The sequence below is a fragment of the Balaenoptera acutorostrata genome, chromosome 20 (genome assembly GCF_949987535.1).
Source record: "Balaenoptera acutorostrata chromosome 20, mBalAcu1.1, whole genome shotgun sequence".
Taxonomy (NCBI): domain Eukaryota; kingdom Metazoa; phylum Chordata; class Mammalia; order Artiodactyla; family Balaenopteridae; genus Balaenoptera; species Balaenoptera acutorostrata.
The window spans coordinates 15,095,839-15,118,588 of record NC_080083.1 but is presented as its reverse complement, the minus strand read 5'-3'; the positions used below and the strand labels follow the sequence as shown (position 1 = coordinate 15,118,588).

The 22,750-nt window shown below is 35.5% G+C and overlaps 1 protein-coding gene across 3 annotated transcripts in view; it reads left to right on the top strand.

Annotated features, from left to right (window-relative positions):
• Positions 1-22,750, top strand: part of GOSR1 (golgi SNAP receptor complex member 1) — a 49,843-nt gene that overhangs the window by 7,128 nt on the left and 19,965 nt on the right. For all 3 annotated transcript variants that reach the window (XM_007183834.2, XM_007183832.2, XM_007183833.2), the window contains exons 3-6: positions 1,404-1,491; positions 1,860-1,967; positions 5,881-5,972; positions 9,269-9,343. In XM_007183834.2, the coding sequence (XP_007183896.1) occupies positions 1,404-1,491; positions 1,860-1,967; positions 5,881-5,972; positions 9,269-9,343 (363 nt within the window). The remainder of the gene's footprint in view (positions 1-1,403; positions 1,492-1,859; positions 1,968-5,880; positions 5,973-9,268; positions 9,344-22,750) is intronic.

The window sequence follows — 22,750 nt, the reverse complement described above, 5'->3', positions numbered from 1 at the left end:
TATCTAAAGAGCATCTACCGTGTGCCAAGCACTATTCTCAGTGATAGGCATATATCTGTGAGCAAGACATAGGCAGTTTTCCTCCTGATGGAGCTTATGTTATTGGCCCATTGTTCTTTTTCATATTTCTCGTAGGGGAGGATCTGTATTAGTAGTATATAGAGCATTTCACATGGGCATGTTCTAAGAGATAAGCACAGAACCTTGGGTTGGCTCTGACACATGATCAAGAATGAGTTATTTTAAGGCAAATAAATTAAAATTTTTAAAGAAATAAAAATTTGGACCTAGTTAAACATCCTAAAATAAAAATCCTCCTTATTGGCTATTTCACTGCTTGTTACTATTGCTGTAGATGTGTATGTGGAAAAGGGAAAGAGCCAAGGTAAATTTACCATTAAACTGGTTATTTAATCTTTTCATTTACTGCACCCAAGCAACTCTCACAGGGCAAGAAAAAGTGTTCAGTAAGGTTGGAGAGCATAGTCATTTCCTGGTATTTATCTGTGTTCGGTATAACTAAGATCAGTATTGAGCTGCAGCTGCTCATATGATAGTATATACCACTTGGGACCTAATGAAGGTTAATGGTTTTTCAGAAGAGACAAATGAAACTTTCAAGACATGTGGTTTTAGAATTTGAATTTGTCAAACATAGTTTCACTTGTAAAAAGTTAGGATTGACTATTCAGATTTCAGAAGACAGTTAAATACATTTTTGCAAAGCAATACAGAAACAATTACGTAATATAAGTGGAAATGTAAAGGATTGGTATTAAAACTTCCCTGCTGGACGTGGCTAACTGTATTAGACTTAAAGCCAGTTCCTGATTATTTGATAACTATTTATCCAATCTGTGGATTGTTTAAATCTCAATTTTATTTCTTCTTGGAAAGAGTCATAGAAGGAAGAGAGAACTTAAATTAAGGTCTCAGGAACCATAATTGAGGTAAAAATTTTAAAGGTTATTCCTCACAGAGCTAACATAATCTGCAATACATTTTATGGCTCCTCTTAGATGCTGTACTACATAGGTCTGCAGTTTTATTTCACATAATTTGTTCCTTTAGATTCAGCATTTAATTGGACACTGCCATAGCTTAAGTTACTTTCATTTGGGAAACAGTAAACAAGAATTTAGAATTTCTTTGCATTATTAAGATGGGATGTATTAAAGCTTGGGACAGTCTTATATTCAATTATATTTTATACTGAATTTAATATTTAGGATATGTGATCTTTATAGAAAAACTTCTATAAAAATTATAACTTCTTATGAAACAAAAAGAATGTCTCAGGGGTTCCACTTGGCTTCTTTAAGAATAATTACCTTATTATTTTAAGTATATTTTAAAGGATTAGGTTTAAGTAATAGATACTCTTTATTTGAACTTCTCTTTAGCTCTGACACAACACCCCTTTTAAATGGATCAAGCCAAGACAGAATGTTTGAAACTATGGCGATTGAGATTGAACAGCTTTTGGCAAGGGTAAGTACCTTCTGTTAAATGGCTGTTTTGCTAATAACTGTGTACCTGTTAGATATGGTACTAGATTATATTAATGCAGACATATTTATTGAAATCACCCTTTCATTCAAGATGTGTGCCTCCCCAGGCCACTTGAATTTTGATGACAGCCATTCCCAGGTCCTATGGATGTTATTTTAGCCTTTATGGATTATTTTGGGGAAATACTGAATCCTTGCCTGCTGTCTTCTTGTTTTTGTTTTTGTTTTTTGCTGTTAGCCAGAAAGGAATATAGGCATATAATTTACTTTTATCTCTTTACAGTGCTTTCTAAAATATTTTTATTGGTTTTCTTTTTCTTTCTTTCTTTTTTTTATTTTCTGTTTTAGCTTACAGGAGTAAATGATAAAATGGCAGAATATACCAACAGTGCCGGTGTCCCCTCCTTGAATGCGGCATTGATGCATACATTGCAGCGACATAGAGACATATTGCAGGTAGTACATTGGGCTTGAGATTTTTATGTTATTACAGGAAGTTTTAGGGGTTTTTTTACTCTATGAATGAATGTGTTCACGTGTATGTAGGGGAACAAAGGGAAAAATCTTCGAAGAGGATAAATGCCGTGCTATAGAAGTTTGTCCTGTTTTACTTTTTTTTTTTCCTTGATATCATAAAATTCTGAAAATGGTTAGCAGCTCTTGCTTTTGCCTGGTAAAATTGAATAATATTCATCAGTAGGTAAGTATACTTCTACTGTGGGAGATCTTGCTAGCTAGCTGAAACAGTGAAATAGCCAGTGGTCATGCATAAGCAGTCATATGGTGGTTTAGAGTATACTTTCATCAGGCTTTGAAGATAACATGGAAGAGAAGTAATTTGCTATATTTAGTGTATTGTTTGAGAAAAATATTAAAAGTATACCAATAAAATGAAAAAACTTTTAAAGATTTACACGGGAGGTGTTAAAAATATAGTGGTACAAATAGGAAGGCAAATTTTTTTTTTTTTTTTTTTTTGGCTGCGTTGGGTCTTCGTTGCTGCGCGTGGGCTTTCTCTAGTTGCGGCGAACAGGGGCTACTCTTCGTTGCAGTGTGCAGGCTTCTCATTGCAGTGGCTTCTCTTGTTGCGGAGCATGGGCTCTAGGCACACGGGCTTCAGTAGTTGTGGCACGTAGGCTCAGTAGTTGTGGCTCACGGGCTCTAGAGTGCAGCCTCAGTAGCTGTGGCACACGGGCTTAGTTGCTCCGCGGCATGTGGGATTTTCCTGGACCAGGGCTCGAACCTGTGTCCCCTGCATTGGCAGGTGGATTCTTTTTTTTTTTTTTTTTTTTTTTTTTTAAAGCTTTTTTTTTTTTAATTTTTTAATTTTATTTATATTTATTTTTGGCTGTGTTGGGTCTTCGTTTCTGTGCGAGGGCTTTCTCTAGTTGTGGCAAGCGGGGGCCACTCTTCATCGCGGTGCGCGGGCCCTCTCACTGTCGTGGCCTCTCTTGTTGCGGAGCGGCAGGTGGATTCTTAACCACTGCGCCACCAGGGAAGTCCCCAAATTTTTTAATATTGAAAGAATTCAACCATTTCTAATTTTTAAAACTTGTTAAAAATAGGACTAGAAGGATACTTTATTTACCTAATGCAAAAATGTGTACATCAGATTAAAATCTGTCATAATGCTTAATAATAAAGCACTAAAAGCTTTCCCACTGAAAAAAAAAACAAGACAAGGAGGAACTTCCCTGGTGGCTCAGTGGTTAAGGATCCGTGTGCCAATGCAGGGGACATGGGTTCAGTCCCTGGTCCAGGAAGATCCTGCATGCTGTGGAGCAACTAAGCCCGTGTGCCACAACTACTGAGCCTGCATGCCACAACTACTGAAGCCCGTGCACCTAGAGCCCGTGCTCTGCAACAAGAGAAGCCACCTCAATGAGAAGCCTGCACACTGCAACAAAGAGTAGCCCCCGCTCGCGGCATCTGGAGGAAGCCCATGCGCAGCAACAAAGACCCAACACAACCAAAAGTAGATAAATAAATTTATTTTTAAAAAAAAAGCAAGACAAGGATACCCACAGTCCCCACAGATGTTTAACATTGTTTAGAAGTTCTTGGTTGTTCAATTACGCAGTAAAAAGAACAAGATATAAATACTGAAAAGGGAGATAAAATCTGTATTCTGTGGTAATGATAAGATTATATAGCTAATACAAACCAAGAAAACTAAAAAGAAAATTGGAAACATTTAGTAAGTTGATGACTTATAAACATAATATATAAAAGCAAGTAGTTTTCCTACACACAAACAATAATCTGTTAGAAAGTACAATGGAAGAAACTATAAAAAATTTTATGTATAATTTAATAAGAATGTATAGGATTTATATGTATAAAACTCTACTGAGGAACATAAAAGAAGATTTACTCTGCTTTTGGATGGGAAGATTTCTCTCTAAATCAGCCTATATATTGGATGTTATCCCAGTGGAAATAACAGGGGTTTTTGTTTGTTTCATTTTTTTAAAAACAGCAAAATGACACCAAAGTTTATTTGGAATTATAGTCATATAAGAATAACCAAGAAAAAAACCCATGTGAAAATGAAGATAAGTAGTAAAGGATGCCTAATTCTGCCACCTGTTAAAACCTGTTAAGAAGCTAGAATAATTAAAGCAGTTTGATTCTGGATAAAAAGTAGACCAATAGAGTAGAGTTCATATATAGACTCAAATGTGCATGAAAATTTACTTTCTGATAAAGGTGCTATTTTGAATCAATGGAGAAAAGAGGGATTATAAAATAAGTAGAGCTGTAACAATTCGCTAATTATTTGAGGGGAAAAAACCCTCAATTTCTATCTCATTCCTCCTATCCAGAGTAAATTCCAAATGGATCAAAGATTTATATGTAGAAAAAGAAACAATAAAATTTCAGAATAAAGCGTGGGTGAAATTGTACATTTTGGGGTAGTAAAGGACTTTCCTAAGCAAGACCTGATACCAGAAACTATAATAAATGACTAATTTGCTTAATATACAGAGATCATAGAAATGAGAAAAAAGCAACCCAGTAGAAAAATGGGCAAAGGATATGAACTTGTTTACAGAAAATGAGTGGCCAAAATCATAAAAAGATGGTCAGCCACATTCCCAAATGAAAATATACAAATCAAAATGAGATATGGAAAAAAAAATGAGATATGATTTTTCACCTGTCAGGTTAGCAAATATTGAAGCATTTGTAACCCATTGTTGGCAAGGGTGTAGAAAAATGGGCACTCATCCATTTGCTGGGCATGTAAGTTGGTGTAGTCTTTCTAGAAGGCATTTTAACACTATCAAAATTTTCATGTAAGATTCTTTGACCCAGTTATTCTGCTAGGCATTTACCCTTTAAATACATTTAGTTCAATAAAATATATACACAAGAATGTTTATTGAAGCATTTTTTTAACAGCAAAAAAAAAAGGCAACTAAAATGTTTATCAGTAGAGAATTTATTAAAGTACTATAGTCAATTTAAAAATTAAATATTAAATATTAAAAAGAATGTAGATTTCAGTTTGCTGATATGGAAGGATTACTTGATACTTTATGAACTACAAAAAACAAGGTTGCAGCAGAATATAGTATGATTTCTTTAGCATAAATGAAAGAAATAATAAACTTGTATATACAAAAACATATTTCCTGAAAGAAACTGAAAGAAAGTAATCATAATATTAAGAACTGTGGAGCAAGATGGTTTTTACTTCTGTTCTTTTTGGTGCTCTTTCAGTTCATGGTACCCCATGTTCATGTATTATTTTTGTTTTTAAAGGGCTCTCTGGGAGGTGGCATTATGTTTTTTATCTTTTTTATATACTGATCTGAATTTTTTTTTTCTGAATTTTTAAAAGTAGTGAATACTCCTTAAGAACTTAAAAATATGGTAGAAAAAGAAAGGAAAATATTTTAAAATTATTTTATTCTTTACAACTCTCTTACTTCTGTTCTTCCTTTGATTAGTTTAGGAATTAAATTTCTGCAGGAGTTCCAAAAAGGTGAAATTTGAAAATAAGCCCCATTGGGTGCACTGATGGTAGAAGGAGCCTCTTAAGTTTTATCCTAGGCTATTTGAAGTCATGTTATCTGAAAATTATTTTTTCCTTGCAATTGTGCCCCATAAGACAAGGTACTAGGGGATACAAAGGATAGTGATTTAGTGGCACTATTACCCTAGCTCCAAATTGGTTTCATTTGAAAGAAGTTGGTCACTCTTCAGGAAAGTGATTATAATGTTATTTTTACCTCTTGGCAATTTGATTTCTTAAATAGCAGTTTTCTGGGCAGAAATTTGTAATGTAACAATATATAACTGGCTCAATAAGATGAAAATTTATAATTAGCTAGTGTTGATTCTAGATGTTGATTGATTGCAGGATTATACACATGAATTCCATAAAACCAAAGCAAACTTTGTGGCAATACGGGAAAGGGAGAATCTCATGGGATCAGTACGAAAGGATATTGAGTAAGTTACCTTTTATATTTTTTTGTAGGATGTTTATTCAGAATCAGATTTAGAGTATATCCATGATTAACACCAAATTGAGTAGCAGAAACCATGGTTTAGATTTCAAGGTTTCTGATTCCCATTTCACTGTTCTTTAAACATTGCTGCTCCAGTATAGTCCTAATCTACTTTGCTGGTCTTATCTCTGGTTTCCCCTAGTTTTATCATTGGCTCCTGCCAACCTTGACTTTCCTGTCTTAATTCAAAGTCCAGTTTAGATGGTGTCTTCGTGAGTTTTTCTCTGATCTCCTACCACCCACCTTAAGCATTATAACATTACCAATAACTGAAGCTGTCCGTGTTTCCCTTCCTGATTACCGTCTATCCCCCTACCCTCTCCCTTGCCCCAACAATTACATATCAATACTTAGGTAGCTATCAAAGTAGCCTTTACTTCCCTGGAATCTGAAATCTGTTTTTTCCAGATTTTATACAGACTCATAACTTTAGTCAAATTATTTAAAGACTCCCAACATTTTTATGCTGCTCTTAACCCATAATTTTAAAAATGTATTCTTTTCTTCCATTCCTTTACCTCACCTTTAGTAATATATTCTAGCATTTTATACACATTTTCAAAATGTTTTTCGCAGCTGTACATGACTGACAGGGTTAAATCCATTGAGCATCTAATTAAAGCTGCAGACTTTCCACTTTTGGACCATCTGTTGATGCCTATCATTGTCTCACTTGTGATAAGCTTATGGTACAAGGTTTCATAAGTATGATACTTATGTTTCATGAACTATGATATGTACTACCATATCATGAACTGATATATATCATGTGTACTCTGGTAAACATTTTCTTAGAGTTCCTTTATTTTGTTGTAACAGTAAGACAGTTTTGCAGGAGAGATCATTTAATATTCATCCCATGCAAAATTTTTGTCCAAAACTCTAAACCAGGATTATCCAGTCACCAGTTGTGTTTCTACCTCCAGAAATTATCTTGGAAAATTAATTTTTATTGTTTGTCTCTGTTTTATCTATGTTTCTTATATTTAGTCATAGGTACTTTGTACAACATATAGGAGTGAAAAAAATGAAACATTTTTGCCATATTAGGAATTTTGGAATATTTTTAGTTCTCTGGCACATATAAGTCTTGTGTCTAATTTCTGTATAGTCTATTTACATAGGTATTTTAAAGAATGCGTTGAGAATCAGTGTAGCGGAGAGCCTTTAATGTGTAGGCTTTTAACTACCACGCAATTTGTGGGAATTGCTAGACTACGTTCCAATGTAATAACTTGTTTTCTAAAAGATGATCATAAAAGAAACATGTTCATCCATTTACTAAACTATTTCCTGATTACCAACCATGAGTAAGATAATATGTCAGTCACAGTAGAAGGCAGAAATAAAAAGATCAACATGGCCCTCTAGATGCTAGAGGGGAGTAAGGCACGTACTCAAATTAATACAATACATGGCAGAACATGATTAGTGAAATGAGATATAGTAGTAATAACTGACATTTAAGAATTTTTTCTACAATTATACACTGCTATTTCATATATTCTCTCTTTTTTGGCTTCATATAATCTTTTGGTATAGATATAAATTATTAGTCCCATTTTATAAAACTAGGTATTAAGAGTTATCTAAGGTTAACTGGCTAGTCATCAGTCTTTCAAGTCCAGTGTGTTCTTGGTTATATCATGCTGCTTTTCCTGGTGTTTTCTTCCCCACTGCACTTTGCACATCAGCCCTACTCTCAGCCAGTGGTTCACTTTTAGCAGCATGACCCTCTTTTGTCTTCCTGCAGTGTATGTGCAGTTACTTAAATTTTTTATTTTGTTCTTGATACTTTGTAAGTAAAAACTGAAACATGTAAGTGTTGATAGTAATGATACAAAGCGTTTTCTAGTAAATTGTAATGAACTTAAGACCAGGATAGAAATCCTTAAGTATGCCACAACTGGCAGATCTTTAGCTTCCTTTTTGTGTTCCTTAGGCTTCAGTTGATGGACTGCGTGTATCGTTGTGAAGGGAAACATTCCATTTCAATACCTTCCCCACCCCATGTGCTGTGTAGTAATCAATCCAAAGTATTATTCGCGGACTTACCCGGTGGCGCAGTGGTTAAGAATCTGCCTGCCGATTCAGGGGACACGGGTTCGAGCCCTGGTCCGGGAAGATCCCACATGCAGCGGAGCAACCAAGCCCGAGAGCCACAACTACTGAGCCTGCATGCCATAACTACTGAAGCCCATGCATCTAGAGCCCGAGCACTGCAACAAAGAGTAGCCCCCGCTCACTGCAGTTAGAGAAAGCCCGTGCGCAGCAACGAAGACCCAATGCGGCCCAAAATCAAGAAAACAAAAAACAAAAAAAAACCCAACAAAGTATTATTCCCACTTGGGGAAAATAAAGATGTAGGAGATAATAGACAAAGAAAGGAAAAGTAATGGCTTTAAAGGCCTCTGCTTTCCTCATCTTTTACAGTATCCTCCCAAACCTTACTCTTCAAGATGGACAATGCAAAGTTTTCTGAAGACACTCTGTTCTTCCACACCTCATGATGCTGCACACGCTCTGCTTCCTTCCTGGAATAATCTTCCACTTTTTATAACTAAATTATCACTCATTCTACAGGGTACCCTTTAAGGATTTTCTCTCTTTAAGAATGTTTCTGTATTTCTCACAGTCTCTCTAATCTACCTCCTGCCCTATAGAAATGATTACTCTCTTCTTTTGTATGTAACTATTATAATAGTTCCTATTACACTGAATTACAATTATATAATTTATGTACCTCTCTAAACTGTCTATGACCAACTTGTGGCTAGGTAGCATGTTTTACTATTGTAATGTCTGGTACCTCACAAATGTTGAATAAATATTTGCTGAGTTAATGAATAAACGAATGAATGTATATTCTCTTTTCATGTACTTTAGTGAGTTGGAATTTTTGGCAAATGATACAAAATAAACACTTTTAGAAGAGTTATTAATAAATGTATATAAAATCAAAAAAAGGAAAAAGTAAGATTTTTGTTTAAGAATGTTGGATTATTTTGGTGAAAAATAATAAACTTAGGCCTAAGTTAGAGAGCCATTCATATTTATCCATTTATGATAGATGCTATTTTTAGAAGGAAATGAAAAGGATTATACATTTTAATTGTTTATTCAAAACTATGGAGAGGCTCAATTTGTCCACTTTGGATATTACTTGAGTCAATCATTTAATCCTTTTTTATAACATGTACCAAAAATGTTCTTAAGTTTTCTTTATTTTTGTTCTAGGTCATATAAAAGTGGGTCTGGAGTAAACAACAGAAGAACTGAACTATTTTTGAAAGAACATGACCACCTTCGAAAGTAGGTATTATTGAAAAAATGCATACTATATATAGTACCTACTTATTTATTTACATGTATAGCAAACATTTTATGGTGTTAATTATAGTAAGTGCTTTATCAATGCTAATTCATTTAATTCTTCTAATGATCCTATTGGGTAGAAATAGAATTGCACCTGTTCTAACCATAATTAGGAACGATATGATGCTATCAGATATACAAAATATGCATTCATTACTTATTTGTTACCCGTAATATGTCTTTTATTGCCTTAATGTTTGTTTTCTTTAGCAAGTCTATTGCTCTAATACTTTGTCCACTACTGTAGATTACTAGTAATAATAATAGTAATAATATTGATACTGACTTACGTTTGAATGGCCTGATACCACTTATATATGTCAAGAAGCTTTACAAAGGGTAATTGGCCATACATCAAATTCGAAGAAAATATCTTATCTTCCAAGAACTCAGAAGAAAATACCTAAAATCTTGGATGAACGAGATATATATATATATATATGTATATACACACACACACACACACACACATATATATATATATATATATATATATATATACACACACACATATATATAAAAACAAGCCACCATACTCTATCCCTGCTGTATCTATTTTTCTTCTGAAATACACTGGTTTCTTTAATTATTTTCTTTGTATTTTGTTATAGAACTTAAGGATCAGAAAATTACTTCTCTCTCTGAGCTCAGCCTCTAAGCACTTGAGCAGCTAATATCCATGATAGTTAAATGATATGAATTATGTTGATATTTGCTGCTGAATGTCGTAAATTAGTCATGTCCATATGAGCTTAAAGTACTGTTCAATTTGTTTTTCTTTAAAGATTACCACTTTAAATATGAGCTGTTGAAATCAGAACATGGAAAGATCAAGACCTTTTTAGTAGAAGTCTGAGTGCTTCTAGTGTCAGAAAGTTATTTCTTAATATGTTAAATATTATTGATTGGCACAAGGGGGCAGCCTTTCCTAGAGTATGTTTAGTTTATAGTTATTTATAGCTTTGGTAGTTCTTTTTGTATTTGATAGAGACCACCATAAAAAGAATTTTGCGTTATATCCAAAACTATATTAATATATTCCTGGGGTACAGAGTAATTTAAGGAATAAGATACTCAAGTAGCATAAAAATAAATATTAGCTTGCATTAACATTTTTATATTTATCAACCCCAAAAGAAGTTAAACAGAAATGCAATAGTTTAATTACTTTAAGGATGATTTGATGCTGAAAAGAGTATACCAGAGTTATTATATAAATTGATATTCTTTATTTCATTATTTCAGAACACATTATTATAAATTTTATATGAAAAATTTTAGTTTTGCATTCATTTTAGTAATTCAAAGAAAACCCTTCGGAAGTTTAATATTGTCCATTTTACAGGAAAATAAATATAATAGTTCAGGGGCACACAGCTTAAATAATTTGTTTAGGGTTATAAGAACAATAAGAAGATTGGCAATCAAAAGGGTTTTTTTTTTTGTTTTTTGTTTTCTTTAAAGAACTCAACTTCAATTTACTTTTTTTGTTTTTTTTTTAAATTTTATTTATTTATTTATTTATTTATTTTTGGCTGTGTTGGGTCTTCGTTTCTGTGCGAGGGCTTTCTCTAGTTGTGGCAAGCGGGGGCCACTCTTCATCGCGGTGCACGGGCCTCTCACTGTCGCGGCCTCTCTCATTGCGGAGCACAGGCTCCAGACGCGCAGGCTCAGTAGTTGTGGCTCACGGGCCTAGTTGCTCTGCGGCATGTGGGATCTTCCCAGACCAGGGCTCGAACCCGTGTCGCCTGCATTGGCAGGCAGATTCTCAACCACTGCGCCACCAGGGAAGCCAATCAAAAGGTTTTTACCATTTTGTTTCTCAGGTGATTTTATGTATGATATACTTTACATATATTCCTTTCAGCATTCTTGTGAGAAGTTAGTATGTGCTCACTCCATACAGAGAGAAACTGAGGCAGGATGAAGTTGAGTGGAACGTAAGCTGATAAATGAGGGGAATTGTTAACACTAAAGCTTAATCTCAATAACAAGAGTTTATAGTCATTGCTCTCGGTATTAAAACAGAGCTTCCAAATATGTTTTAGAAAAATCAATATTTTGTGTAAATTACAAATACTTGTTAAGTAACAAAATAATAAAAAATTATGGACTAACATATATACAAAGTAATAATGATATGAAAAAGTTTCTCTCTTTTTTTCAGTGTTGTCTCATTTGCTAAGTGCTTTGAGGAAGAATTTTTTTAGAATAACTTTTTAACATAAGAGCTATATGTACTTTTTATAGTACTCATTTTAGAAAGTATGAATAATAATTCAGCAACACAGAAAAGACAAGTTGAAACACTTATCAGTATAGATGCTATACCATTTTTTACTCATAAGTAGATTTTGAGCCTTTTCCCATGTTATTTGACAATTTTTTTTGTTTGTTTTTGAATAGTTCTTTTAACTTTTAATAGTGTACATATCCTATAATACAGATAAACCATAATTCATGTAACCTAATGAGTGTTGGCCTTTTGGATTATTTCTAGTTTTTATTATTGTACATACTGAAGTCTTTGCATGTATCCATAATTATTTCCTTATGATAAATTCCTAGAATTGGCATTGCAGGACTAAAAAATGTATTCATTTTTAAAGCTTTTGATATAGTATTGTCAAAATTCCCTCTAAAGTTTTGCTACTTTAGAGTCCCATTAGTAGCATATTCTACCAGTGCTCTCAGGAACAGTTACTTGATTTTTTTCTAACTCATGCCATGAAGATAGGCAAAAATTCTCAGGCAATAGATTTTTTTTTTAAATAAGAAATATATTTTCATTAGAGAAAACATAGGTTAAACAGCCAAGCAGAAGAAGCATAGGTGGTCCAGTGGTTAAGATGTGAGCTCTCACTGCCATGGGCCCAGGTTTGATCCCTGGTCCGGGAACTAAGATCCCACAAGCCCATGGAGTGGCCAAAAAAATTTAAAAAAAAAAAGAAGAAGAAGAAGTAATAGTTAAGTTAACCTAAAAGTGAAATGGACAGCAAGAGATTATGTATTGCAGCAAGACCATTTGTAATGAAGAGGCCAGATTTGCTGTTAGGGTACTTTTTAGTTTGATCTTTCATGAATAAAGGTGGTTTTTTTAAAACTACTCAGTAACTCAGCTCATTTGATTTTGTGCAGTAGGGTCATACTTTTCATGGCAAAAAGCATATTTACATTTTTATTTGGTTCTTCATAAAATATTTTTTCATGTTAATGTAAATTTCTACAACTTGCTTCAAAAGTCCATATTTTTGCCTTGAAAAAGAGTAAAGCAATTTTTATAAATGAATGGTAAACTTTATTAAAAAAAACTGACTTTGTAATGAATTGTTTTTAAAGCTCTTCTTAATATTCTTTTTGTCTAAAAATAAATGTTGTTGGCTTGTAGCAGTTTATCTTACAGAAGATAGTAATTTCTCTTCCTATTTGGTGGATAAGCTAGCTTTCATTGTTTTTTGTTTTTTGTTTTTTAAGATTTAATTTTATTTATTTTTGGCTGTGTTGGGTCTTCGTTGCTGCGCGTGGGCTTTCTCTAGTTGGCAGCGAGTGGGGGCTACTCTTCATTGCGGTGTGCCGGCTTCTCATTGCAGTGGCTTCTTTTGTTGGAGAGCACGGGCTCTATGTGCTCAGGCTTCAGTAGTTGTGGTGTGCGGGCTCAGTAGTTGTGGCTCGTGGGCTCTAGAGCGCAGGCTTAGTAGTTGTGGCGCACGGGTTTAGTTGCTCCGCGGCATGTGGGATCTTCCCCGACCAGGGATTGAACCCTTGTCCCCTGCATTGGCAGGCGGATTCTTATCCACTGCACCACCAGGGAAGTCCCTAGCTTTTTTTTTAACTTGTCTTTCCCTGATTCTCAGTATGTCAGAAGAGAATGCTGGCTTTGAATGAGTGTCAAGCTTGTAGCTGTTTGTTTTTTGCTGGACTGTGGATGCATTCCTGTGAGCTCTTTGGTTGCTGTTTAGATTAATTTCCTTTATATGTTTGTTCTCTTTCATTGCTCCTTTTTGAAAGGAGTATCTGAGTTAGTTTTGTATTTCAAAGTTCTTTTTTTTTCCCCTCTAAAGAACTTTTGCCTGTATGATCTTTTCTCTCCATATTTATTTTTAAAGGGTGTGGGGCTGATTGTATTATTGCTGTTTTTACAGCTTTTTCTTTAGAAGAGTTTTGTCATTTTGAATAAAACATGTCTTCCACATTTACCTTAATGAAGTTGACAAATTTCAGAGTAGTGGTGAGAAACTTGGATTAGGAGATAAGTGTACACAAATAGAAAGAGCCTAGCCTCTTGCTGGACTTCTTTACTGCCAGCGATCATCACCTCCACGTGAAAATTAGCCACCTTTTACCAAGGCTGCTGCTTCCATCTTCTCATCTGTGATTGTACCACTTCAAAAATCTTCAACTCTAACATTTCACTCTGACCAACACATTTTATTCTTCCAAGCCTATCTGCAGCATCACTAGCTTCTCTTTTATATTTTTCTTCTTACCTTTAACCTCTCCTACCCTCGCTAGCTTGGATCTCATAGTTGATCAACTGAAATATTCCCAACATTTGGCCTTTTCTGTGCTCCTCTCTTTTCCTGTACCCTAGCAAAATGCCAACCCGAGCCACAGTCTACTGTTCTACTCCTCTATCTAAGGGTTAAAGAGAAAGCACCCAATATACAGATTAACTTTGTTTTAGATTCATTATTTCCAACCTCGTCTGAGTATTCAGCATTGCCCAGTACCTTTTGCTTGCTTGACTCAGTTTAGTTGTCTCTCTCATTCTTTTCAAGAAATTTACCAGGACTTCCCTGGCGGTCCAGTGGTTAGGACTCTGCACTTCCAATGCAGGGGGCGCGGGTTCAATCCCTGGTCGGAGAACTAAGATCCCACATGCCACAGCACGGCCAAAAAAAAAAAAAAGAACTTTACCAAAATGTCTCATTCCCCTTCTTGACTTTCTGGTCCCTCCACCTAAAAGAGAGGTCCTTAACTCCTACTTCATTGAAATTTTAAGGTTCTTTCTCCTTAGTACAAACTCACATACAGGAATACCCTTCTTTTCCTGTAGTTTTTAGAGGACGAGTTTTTTTACTGGGAAGGCTGAATACATCCATCTGGTTTTTATCTCTGTCCTTACCTGCTACCTCAGCTATTTTACTCTTCAGTCATCTTCTATACTGGCTCTCTCTAGTTTATAAATACACTTGCTGTCTCTGTGTCAGTACTTATTTCCTCCTTAGCCTATTGACTTCTTCCCTCACAGTCTCCTGAGCATGTTGTCACTGGGGACATCAATGAGCTCCTGAAGGCCAAATCTAATATTGTTTGACTGCTCTGCCTCACTTGATACTCTTAATCTCTTCCCTCCTTGGAAACCTAGGCCACTGTAACACTGAAATTTACTGGTTCTCCACTTGCCTTTCTTACTACTCTGTTCCTTCCTGGCTGCCTTCTGATGTAGCCTCAGAATCCTTTACATAGTGTTCTCCAGGCAGAAATTAATTAGAGCTAATCCACCAGGTGAAACTTATTTGTCATCTCCCCTCTCACGTTAGCACAGTTATTTGTCCTTGACATGCATCATAACAATCCCTCCTCCCCAGAAATGGCAGCTATAAAGAAGACCTAGCAAAGAGAAATTGAAATTTTCATTCAGAAATTTCTAGGAAAAGCAACTGGTGAGATTTTTATACTGCCAAGAATAATAAAATTAATGAGAGAGTTGAAGAAAGAGGAGCAAATTCTGAAATTATATAGACCCAGCTAAGAAGGTAAGCTGAGGAATTTCATCCATACTTAGAGGCTCTGTTTGTTTTCATGGAAGTACTCTGACTTGTGGGAATGGCGTGATTACAACTGGAATTGCAAACTGGTTATATTAAGCACATCACCTTAAAAATTCTTGACATTTTAAACAGACCTTTGGTAGTATTTCAAAGTAGTCAAAATATTTAAAATATTACATAATATGTCAGTTCCTAAACTATCATTTTATTTGGTTGGATCACATCATAAGAACATATAAATAGACATTTTAGTTTTTCCTCTTACTAACTTGCCACTTTTATCTTGACTAAGATGCCTTAATGGATTTATTCCTTAAATTGGTATAATAGATAGGGAATGGGTTTTGAAGCCAAACAGATGAGAGTTTAAATCCTGGTGTGAACTGTATATTTGGGGGCTAGGGCCTTAAACCCTCTGACTCTCTACTGTCTTAAATGGGGAAAATTGAATTCTTACTTTGCACAGTGTTAAAACACTTAAAATTAGAGATAAGGTGTAAAGTTTTTACCTAGTACAGTGCCTGACATGTAGTAGACCAGTTCTCAAATTACATTGAGCCTTTCTTGCCCATAGCAGCATTAGAACAGAAAAGTAGACTAGTAACTAGAATTGTGTACCTAGAGCTAGGTGACAGAGATTCCAGCCCCCTGGGGCCCTTCAATGCCAAAATGGTATGTAGGAATAAATAACTATCAGCTAACCCTGATTATCTATTAAAGCTCAGAGTGTGTTTTTAAATCATTCTCTTCATTTATTGCTCATTGGATTTTCATTAGTATAATAAGTGGTTTATTTATTCCTAAGCTTCATTTTTAGATGGGAGTTTTCAAATTCCAGTTGCATTTCATCTGTTTCTTTGCATTTATCTGAATGCACATATAATTTTTTTGAATCAGTTTTTGTTGTTATTGTTGTTTATTGAGGTAACATTGGTCTATAACATTATATAATGAAGTTTTGTGTGTACAACATTATATTTCTACTTCTGTATATGCTACAGCTTACTTACCACCAAAAATTTAGTTCACATTTGCCACCACACAGTTGATCCCCTTTACGCATTTTACCTTCCCCTTCCCTTCCCCTATGGTAACCTCTACTCTGTTCTCTGTATCTATGTGTTTGGTTTTGTTTGGTTTGTTCATTTATTTTGGTTTTTTGTTGTTGTTTGCGTTTTTTATATTCTACATATGAGTGAAATCATATGGTATTTGTCTTTCTCCATCTGACTTATTTCACTTAGCATAATACCCTCAAAGTCCACCCATGTTGTCACAAATGGCAATATTTCATCTTTTTTATGGCTGAATAGTATTATTCCATTGTACATATATATACCACATCTTCTTTATCCATTGAGATATTACCTCATACCTATTAGAATCGCTATTATAAAAAAGGCAAGAAATAACAAGTGTTGGTAAGGGTATGTAGAAGAGGGAGCCCTCATACACTGTTGGTGGGAATGTAAATTGGTACAGCCACTATGGAAAACAGAATGGAAATTCCTCAAAAAATTAAGAGTAGAACTACTATATGATCCTGCAATTCCATTTCTGGGTATTTATCCAAAGAATATGAAAACACTAATTCAGAAAGATAGATGCACCCCTCTGTTTATTGCAGCATTATTTACAATAGCTCACATATGGAAACAACCTAAGTGCCCATCAATAGATGAATGGTTAAAGAAGATGTGGTATATATATATATTCAATTTTCATTATTTTACCAAGCATTTGTTGAGCATCTGCAATGTGGAAAGCATCGTACTGGGTGTTGGAGATAGAGAAGAGATAAAGCCTAGTGACGTTCTGCCCTGTTTTTAATGAGCTCCACTAGGATGGGAGTGGGGGGGGGCAGAAGAGAAATGTTAACAGGTAATTACAGTGCATCGTAATTAAGTTTAATGTATGGAGACGTTTGTGCATACCACTATAGTATCACATTAAAGGGAATGATTAACTCTAAAGCTTCTGAAAGGGCTTTATAGAAATAAAGCATTTGATTTGAGTCTTGAAGGATGAGTAGGTATTCACTAAAGTAGACACAAGAAAAGGTTTTGGGAAAAGATGAAACTTGAACCTTATGATCATATCTTTTTTAAAAAAAAATCTGTATCATTCCTGATAAATGATCAATGTGGATATATTAGAAATATCATTCATTTATTGCCTGTCTACAAACCCTCTCCCAGATTACAGGCCTTACTCATGCCCCTGAAAGGGCAGCCTCATAGGGAGCAAGAGAAAACAGTGGAGGGATGAACTGAGAGGTCGTAGTGTTTCTAAGATTCATCTATATGTTTTTTATATAAGTAGTCAGTTCCTTTCTATAACTGAGTACTTTCCATTTTATGATGCTATACCACAATTTGTTTATCCATTAACCCATTGATGGATATTTGGGTTGTTTTCAATTTGGGGCTGTTACAAATAAAGCTGCTATGAATATGAATATTAAAGCTCCTAATATTCTTTCTTATAGAATTCCAATTAATAAATGTACAAGGACTGATAGAAATAGAAAATCAGTAGGTAAACAGCACAGTAATAATTGGGAAAGAAAGATTCACTAAATGGATGCTAAAATTTAGTGGGAATTTTGAGGAGAAACAGGGTACCTGCATACTCTCAAAACATCTTCCCCAATGTTAATTAATTACAATGGGAAATATAGTAATTTTACAGTGGAGAAACCTGGCAGACACCACCTTAACTAAGCAATCTAGGTTAACATCAGTAATAAGACATATTGACATGATATACAGCCTGATATGATGCTTCAAGGGCCTGACATCACTGTATGGTATTCTTGCTAAAACTGCATAAGGTCATGACCATAACACTTTAAAATACTAGTCAGTTATTTTTGTAGAATGTCCCTCAACTTGGGTTTGTCTGATATTTCTCATGACAAATTAAGGTTAGGCCATTTTGTCACAGACTGAAGGAGACTTAGGAGACATGACAACTAAATGTAATATAGGATCTTGAATTGCATCATAAAAAGGGACGTTATGCTGACACATATATATGGAATCTAAAAAGAAAAAAAAAGAAAGAAAAAGGTCAGAAGAACCTAGGGGTGAGACGGGAATAAAGATGCAGACCTACTAGAGAATGGACTTGAGGATACGGGGAGGGGGAAGGGTAAGCTGGGATAAAGTGAGAGAGTGGCATGGACATATATACACTACCAAACGTAAAATAGATAGCTAGTGGGAAGCAGCCGCATAGCACAGGGAGATGAGCTCGGTGCTTTGTGACCACCTAGAGGGGTGGGATAGGGAGGGAGACACAAGAGGGAAGAGATATGGGGATATATGTATATGTATAGCTGATTCACTTTGTTATAAAGCAGAAACTAACACACCATTGTAAAGCAATTATACTCCAATAAAGATGTTTAAAAAAAAAGGACGTTAGTAGAAAAATTGGTGAATAAAGTCTGTAGTTTAGTTAATATTATTGTACTAATGTTAAATTCACTGATTTTGATAATTGTACTAGGGTTATGTAAGACATTAACATAGGAAAGCAGAGTGAAGGGTATACGAGAATCCTCTGTACTATTTTTTGCAATTTTTCTGTAAGTCTAAAATTATTTCAAACTAAAAAGCTAAAAAACCCAACCAACAGAAAAACAACTATAAGCAAAATAGGAAGGAAAAGGTTCTTCCTCAACGTGATTAAAGGCATGTACAAAAACTGTTAATATCAAACTTAAGGATGAATGCTTTCTCTCTAAAATATAAAACAAGGCAAGAATGTTTGCACTAACCACATTTTACAGCATTGTATTGGAGGTCGTAGCAAGTGCAATAAGGGAGGAAAGGGATAAAAGGAATACAGATTGGAAAGGAAGAAATAAAACTATTTTTGTCAGATAACAAGATTACATAAATAGAAAATCCCAAAAGATTTATCTAGAAGCTATTAAATTAGTAAGTAAATTTAGCAAGGTCACAGGATGAAAGGTTATATATAATTATAAATTCTATTGCTATACTAGCAAAAACAATTAGAAAATTAAAATTTTAAAATTCCATTTATAACACATCCCCAAATAGGAAATATTTTAAAGTAAACTGAATATAATTTGTGCAAGACCTTTATGCTGAAAACCATAAAATGCTGAGAGAAATTAAAGGAGACCTAAATAAATGGAAAACATACCATGTTTCTGGATTGGAAGATTTGCTACTGTTAAGAGGCAATTCTCCCCAAATTGTTCTATAGATTCAATGTAATCTTATTTAAATTCCCAGCATATTTTTTTTTTACAATCTGACTGTAAAATTTATATGGAAATGCAAAGGACCTGGAAGAGCCCAAAAATTCGGGAAATACAAACAAAGTTAGAGTACTTGCACTATCTCAATTCAAGACTTACTGTAAAGCTAGGGCTTCCCTGGTGGTGCAGTGGTTGAGAATCTGCCTGCCAATGCAGGGGACACGGGTTCGAGCCCTGGTCTGGGAAGATCCCACATGCCACGGAGCAACTGGGCCCGTGAGCCACAATTACTGAGCCTGCGCGTCTGGAGCCTGTGCTCCGCATGCAACAAGAGAGGCCGCGATAGTGAGAGGCCCGTGCACTGCGATGAAGAGTGGTCCCCGCTTGCCACAACTAGAGAAAGCCCTCGCACAGAAACGAAGACCCAACACAGCCATAAACAAATAAATAATTAAATGATTAAATAATTAAAAAAAAAAAAAGACTTACTATAAAGCTATAATAATCAAAACAGTAAGCTACTGGCATAAGATGGACCTATATAGGTTAATGGAACAGAACAGGGTTCAGAAATAAACCAACTAACATATGGTCAATTAATTCCCAACAAAAGGTGCCAACATAATTCAGTGGGGGAAAGGAGAATATTTCCAACAAATGGTGCTGAAACAATAAGTAAGTCCCCTACATACGAACCTTCAAGTTGTGAACTTTCAAAGACGCGAACCTGCGTTCGCATGTCCAATCACGTAAGTTAGTTCACGTGTCTCATGTACATTGTCACGTGCGTGCATCTTCTACAAGTGGTGTGCTTTTGTGTACTTTATGGTACTGTTTATTACCAGTGTAGACTCATAGTCTTATTTTATACTCTGGGTTATAATCCAGCACTATCATTATTTTGTTCTTCAAACTGTTTCACCTTTGGCCATTGGGAGCTCCTGCAGATTAGCTTCTGTCATTTGACATGCCCCATCCTTTTTTTGAGCACTTCCTGTACTATCTGGCACGACAGTGTTTGTGGCTCATCTTGTATTTTCCCTGCCTTGGCTCTAGAACGAACCACTTCTCCAAACAGCCTTGGTTCCTCTTATTGGAGAGTGGTTCAGAAACTAAGATCTGGGTGCTAGATACGCTTATTGCTATTGAAGTGTCATTCCTTCTAGGCTCTCTTTTTTTTTTAAATTAATTTATTTATTTATGGCTGCGTTGGGTCTTGTTGCTGTGCACGGGCTTTCTCTAGTTGCGGCGAGCGGGGGCTACTCTTCATTGAGGTGCGCAGGCTTCTCATTACAGTGACTTCTCTTGTTGCGGAGCACGGGCTCTAGGCACGCAGGCGTCCGTAGTTGTGGCTCGCGAGCTCTAGAGCGCAGGCTCAGTAGTTGCGGCACGTGGGCTTAGTTGTTCCGTGGCATGTGGGATCTTCCCGGACCCGGACTCAAACCCGTGTCCCCTGCATTGGCAGGCGGATTCTTAACCACTGCGCCACCAGGGAAGTCCCTAGGCTCTCTCTTGCTAAAAGTTTTGTTTTGTTTTTTTAATTATTTATTTATTTATTTATTTTTATTTATGGCTGTGTTGGGTCTTCGTTTCTGTGCGAGGGGTTTCTCTAGTTGCGGCAAGTGGGGGCCACTCTTCATTGCAGTGCGCGGGCCTCTCACTATCGCGGCCTCTCTTGTTGCGGAGCGCAGGCTCAGTAATTGTGGCTCACGGGCCTAGTTGCTCCGAGGCATGTGGGATCTTCCCAGACCAGGGCTCGAACCCATGTCCCCTGCATTAGCAGGCAGATTCTCAACCACTGCACCACCAGGGAAGCCCTTGCTAAAAGTTTTTATCTTGAATGGGGTTGAATTTTTTCATATCTTTTAATCTGTTGAACTGATCAGATTTTTTTCCTTTTTTGTAGTATAGTGAATTACATTGATTATTTTCAAACATTAAACCAATCTTGATTCCTAGAATAACCCCCCTTTATTATGATATATTTATTATCCCTTTTATGTATTGCTGGATTTATTTTAAGGATCTTTACATTATGCTTGTGAAGAATATCTTTAGTTTTCTTTTCTTTGAAGTGTTTTTACCTGGTTTTAGTGGAAGGGTAAGACTGGCACCATTAAAATGAGTTCTTTCTGTTTGCTGAAAGAGTTTGTGCAGGCTTGGTGTTGTTTCTTCCTTAAATATTTGATAGAATTTACTATTGAATCCATCTTAGCCTAGAGTTTTCTTTGTGGCAAGATATTTAAATTACAAATTCAGTTTCTTTTGTAGATGTAAGACTATGGCTCTGTTTCATTTATTCCTGGGCCAGAGAGTGATAGGTGATTGTGATTGGCCTGGCCTGTCACACATCCATCCTTGTGGCCAATGGACTGGAAAGTTTGTTATCAGAAGAAAGAGAATGTGGCATATACAGGGCTCCAGGGAAGTTATCAGCCAACTTAGTCACTTCAGTTTGGGTTTACTACACTCTCTTCTGTACTCTAAGCCATAGACGTAGAAATAGTGTAGTTAAGCAAAATCCTTTTTTCTAGTGATAGTTATTGAAGTGAACTTTTACTTTAATATTTCATTCCTCCCTCCATCCTCTACCAATGAATTACGAACTATTTATGGGTCTATAAGGCCCTACATGACCAACATACTACCTGTTTTATCTCTTTCCATCCCTTCATCTGTATCACTCTCTCCCTCTACTTATTAGGTACCAGCCTGACTGGTTTTTATTCATTTCCTTTCCCAGAGATATCAAGGCTTTTCCTTTCTTGCTTCTTTGTTCTTATGTTTTGTTTTATCTGCCTAAAATACTCTTCTCTTAGCTTTTCATATACCTTATTCCTTGACATCTTTATGGTCTAAGCTCACTTGTCACCTCTTCAAAGAGGCCCTTTCTAACTATCTTGTCTGAAATAGACTCTCCCTTATTATTATTTAACAAAGTACTTTTTTTGTTTCCTTCACAGCATTTATGAGAATCTGTAATAATTTGTTATTTTTGTTTATTTTTTTAATTATCTGACTCTTCTTAGGCTTCATGAGGGTAGGGCCTAGTTCGTCTAGTTCTTGGCAGTGTGTTGGGTCCCCAGTTCCTATTATATCATAAACACTTAATATTTACTTGTTTGAATAAATGGATGTAAGTAGAAGATGTATTAATTTTGGTTTCATATACATATGTGTATATACATGTGTGCCCCAATGTAGAAAATCTGTTTCATTCATATACTTATTCCTCAAATATTTATTGAATACATACTATGTACAAGGTATTGGTTCCAGTGCTATGTATATATGAAATCTGATTTTGAGAACTGAAGGGGATATTATTGATGT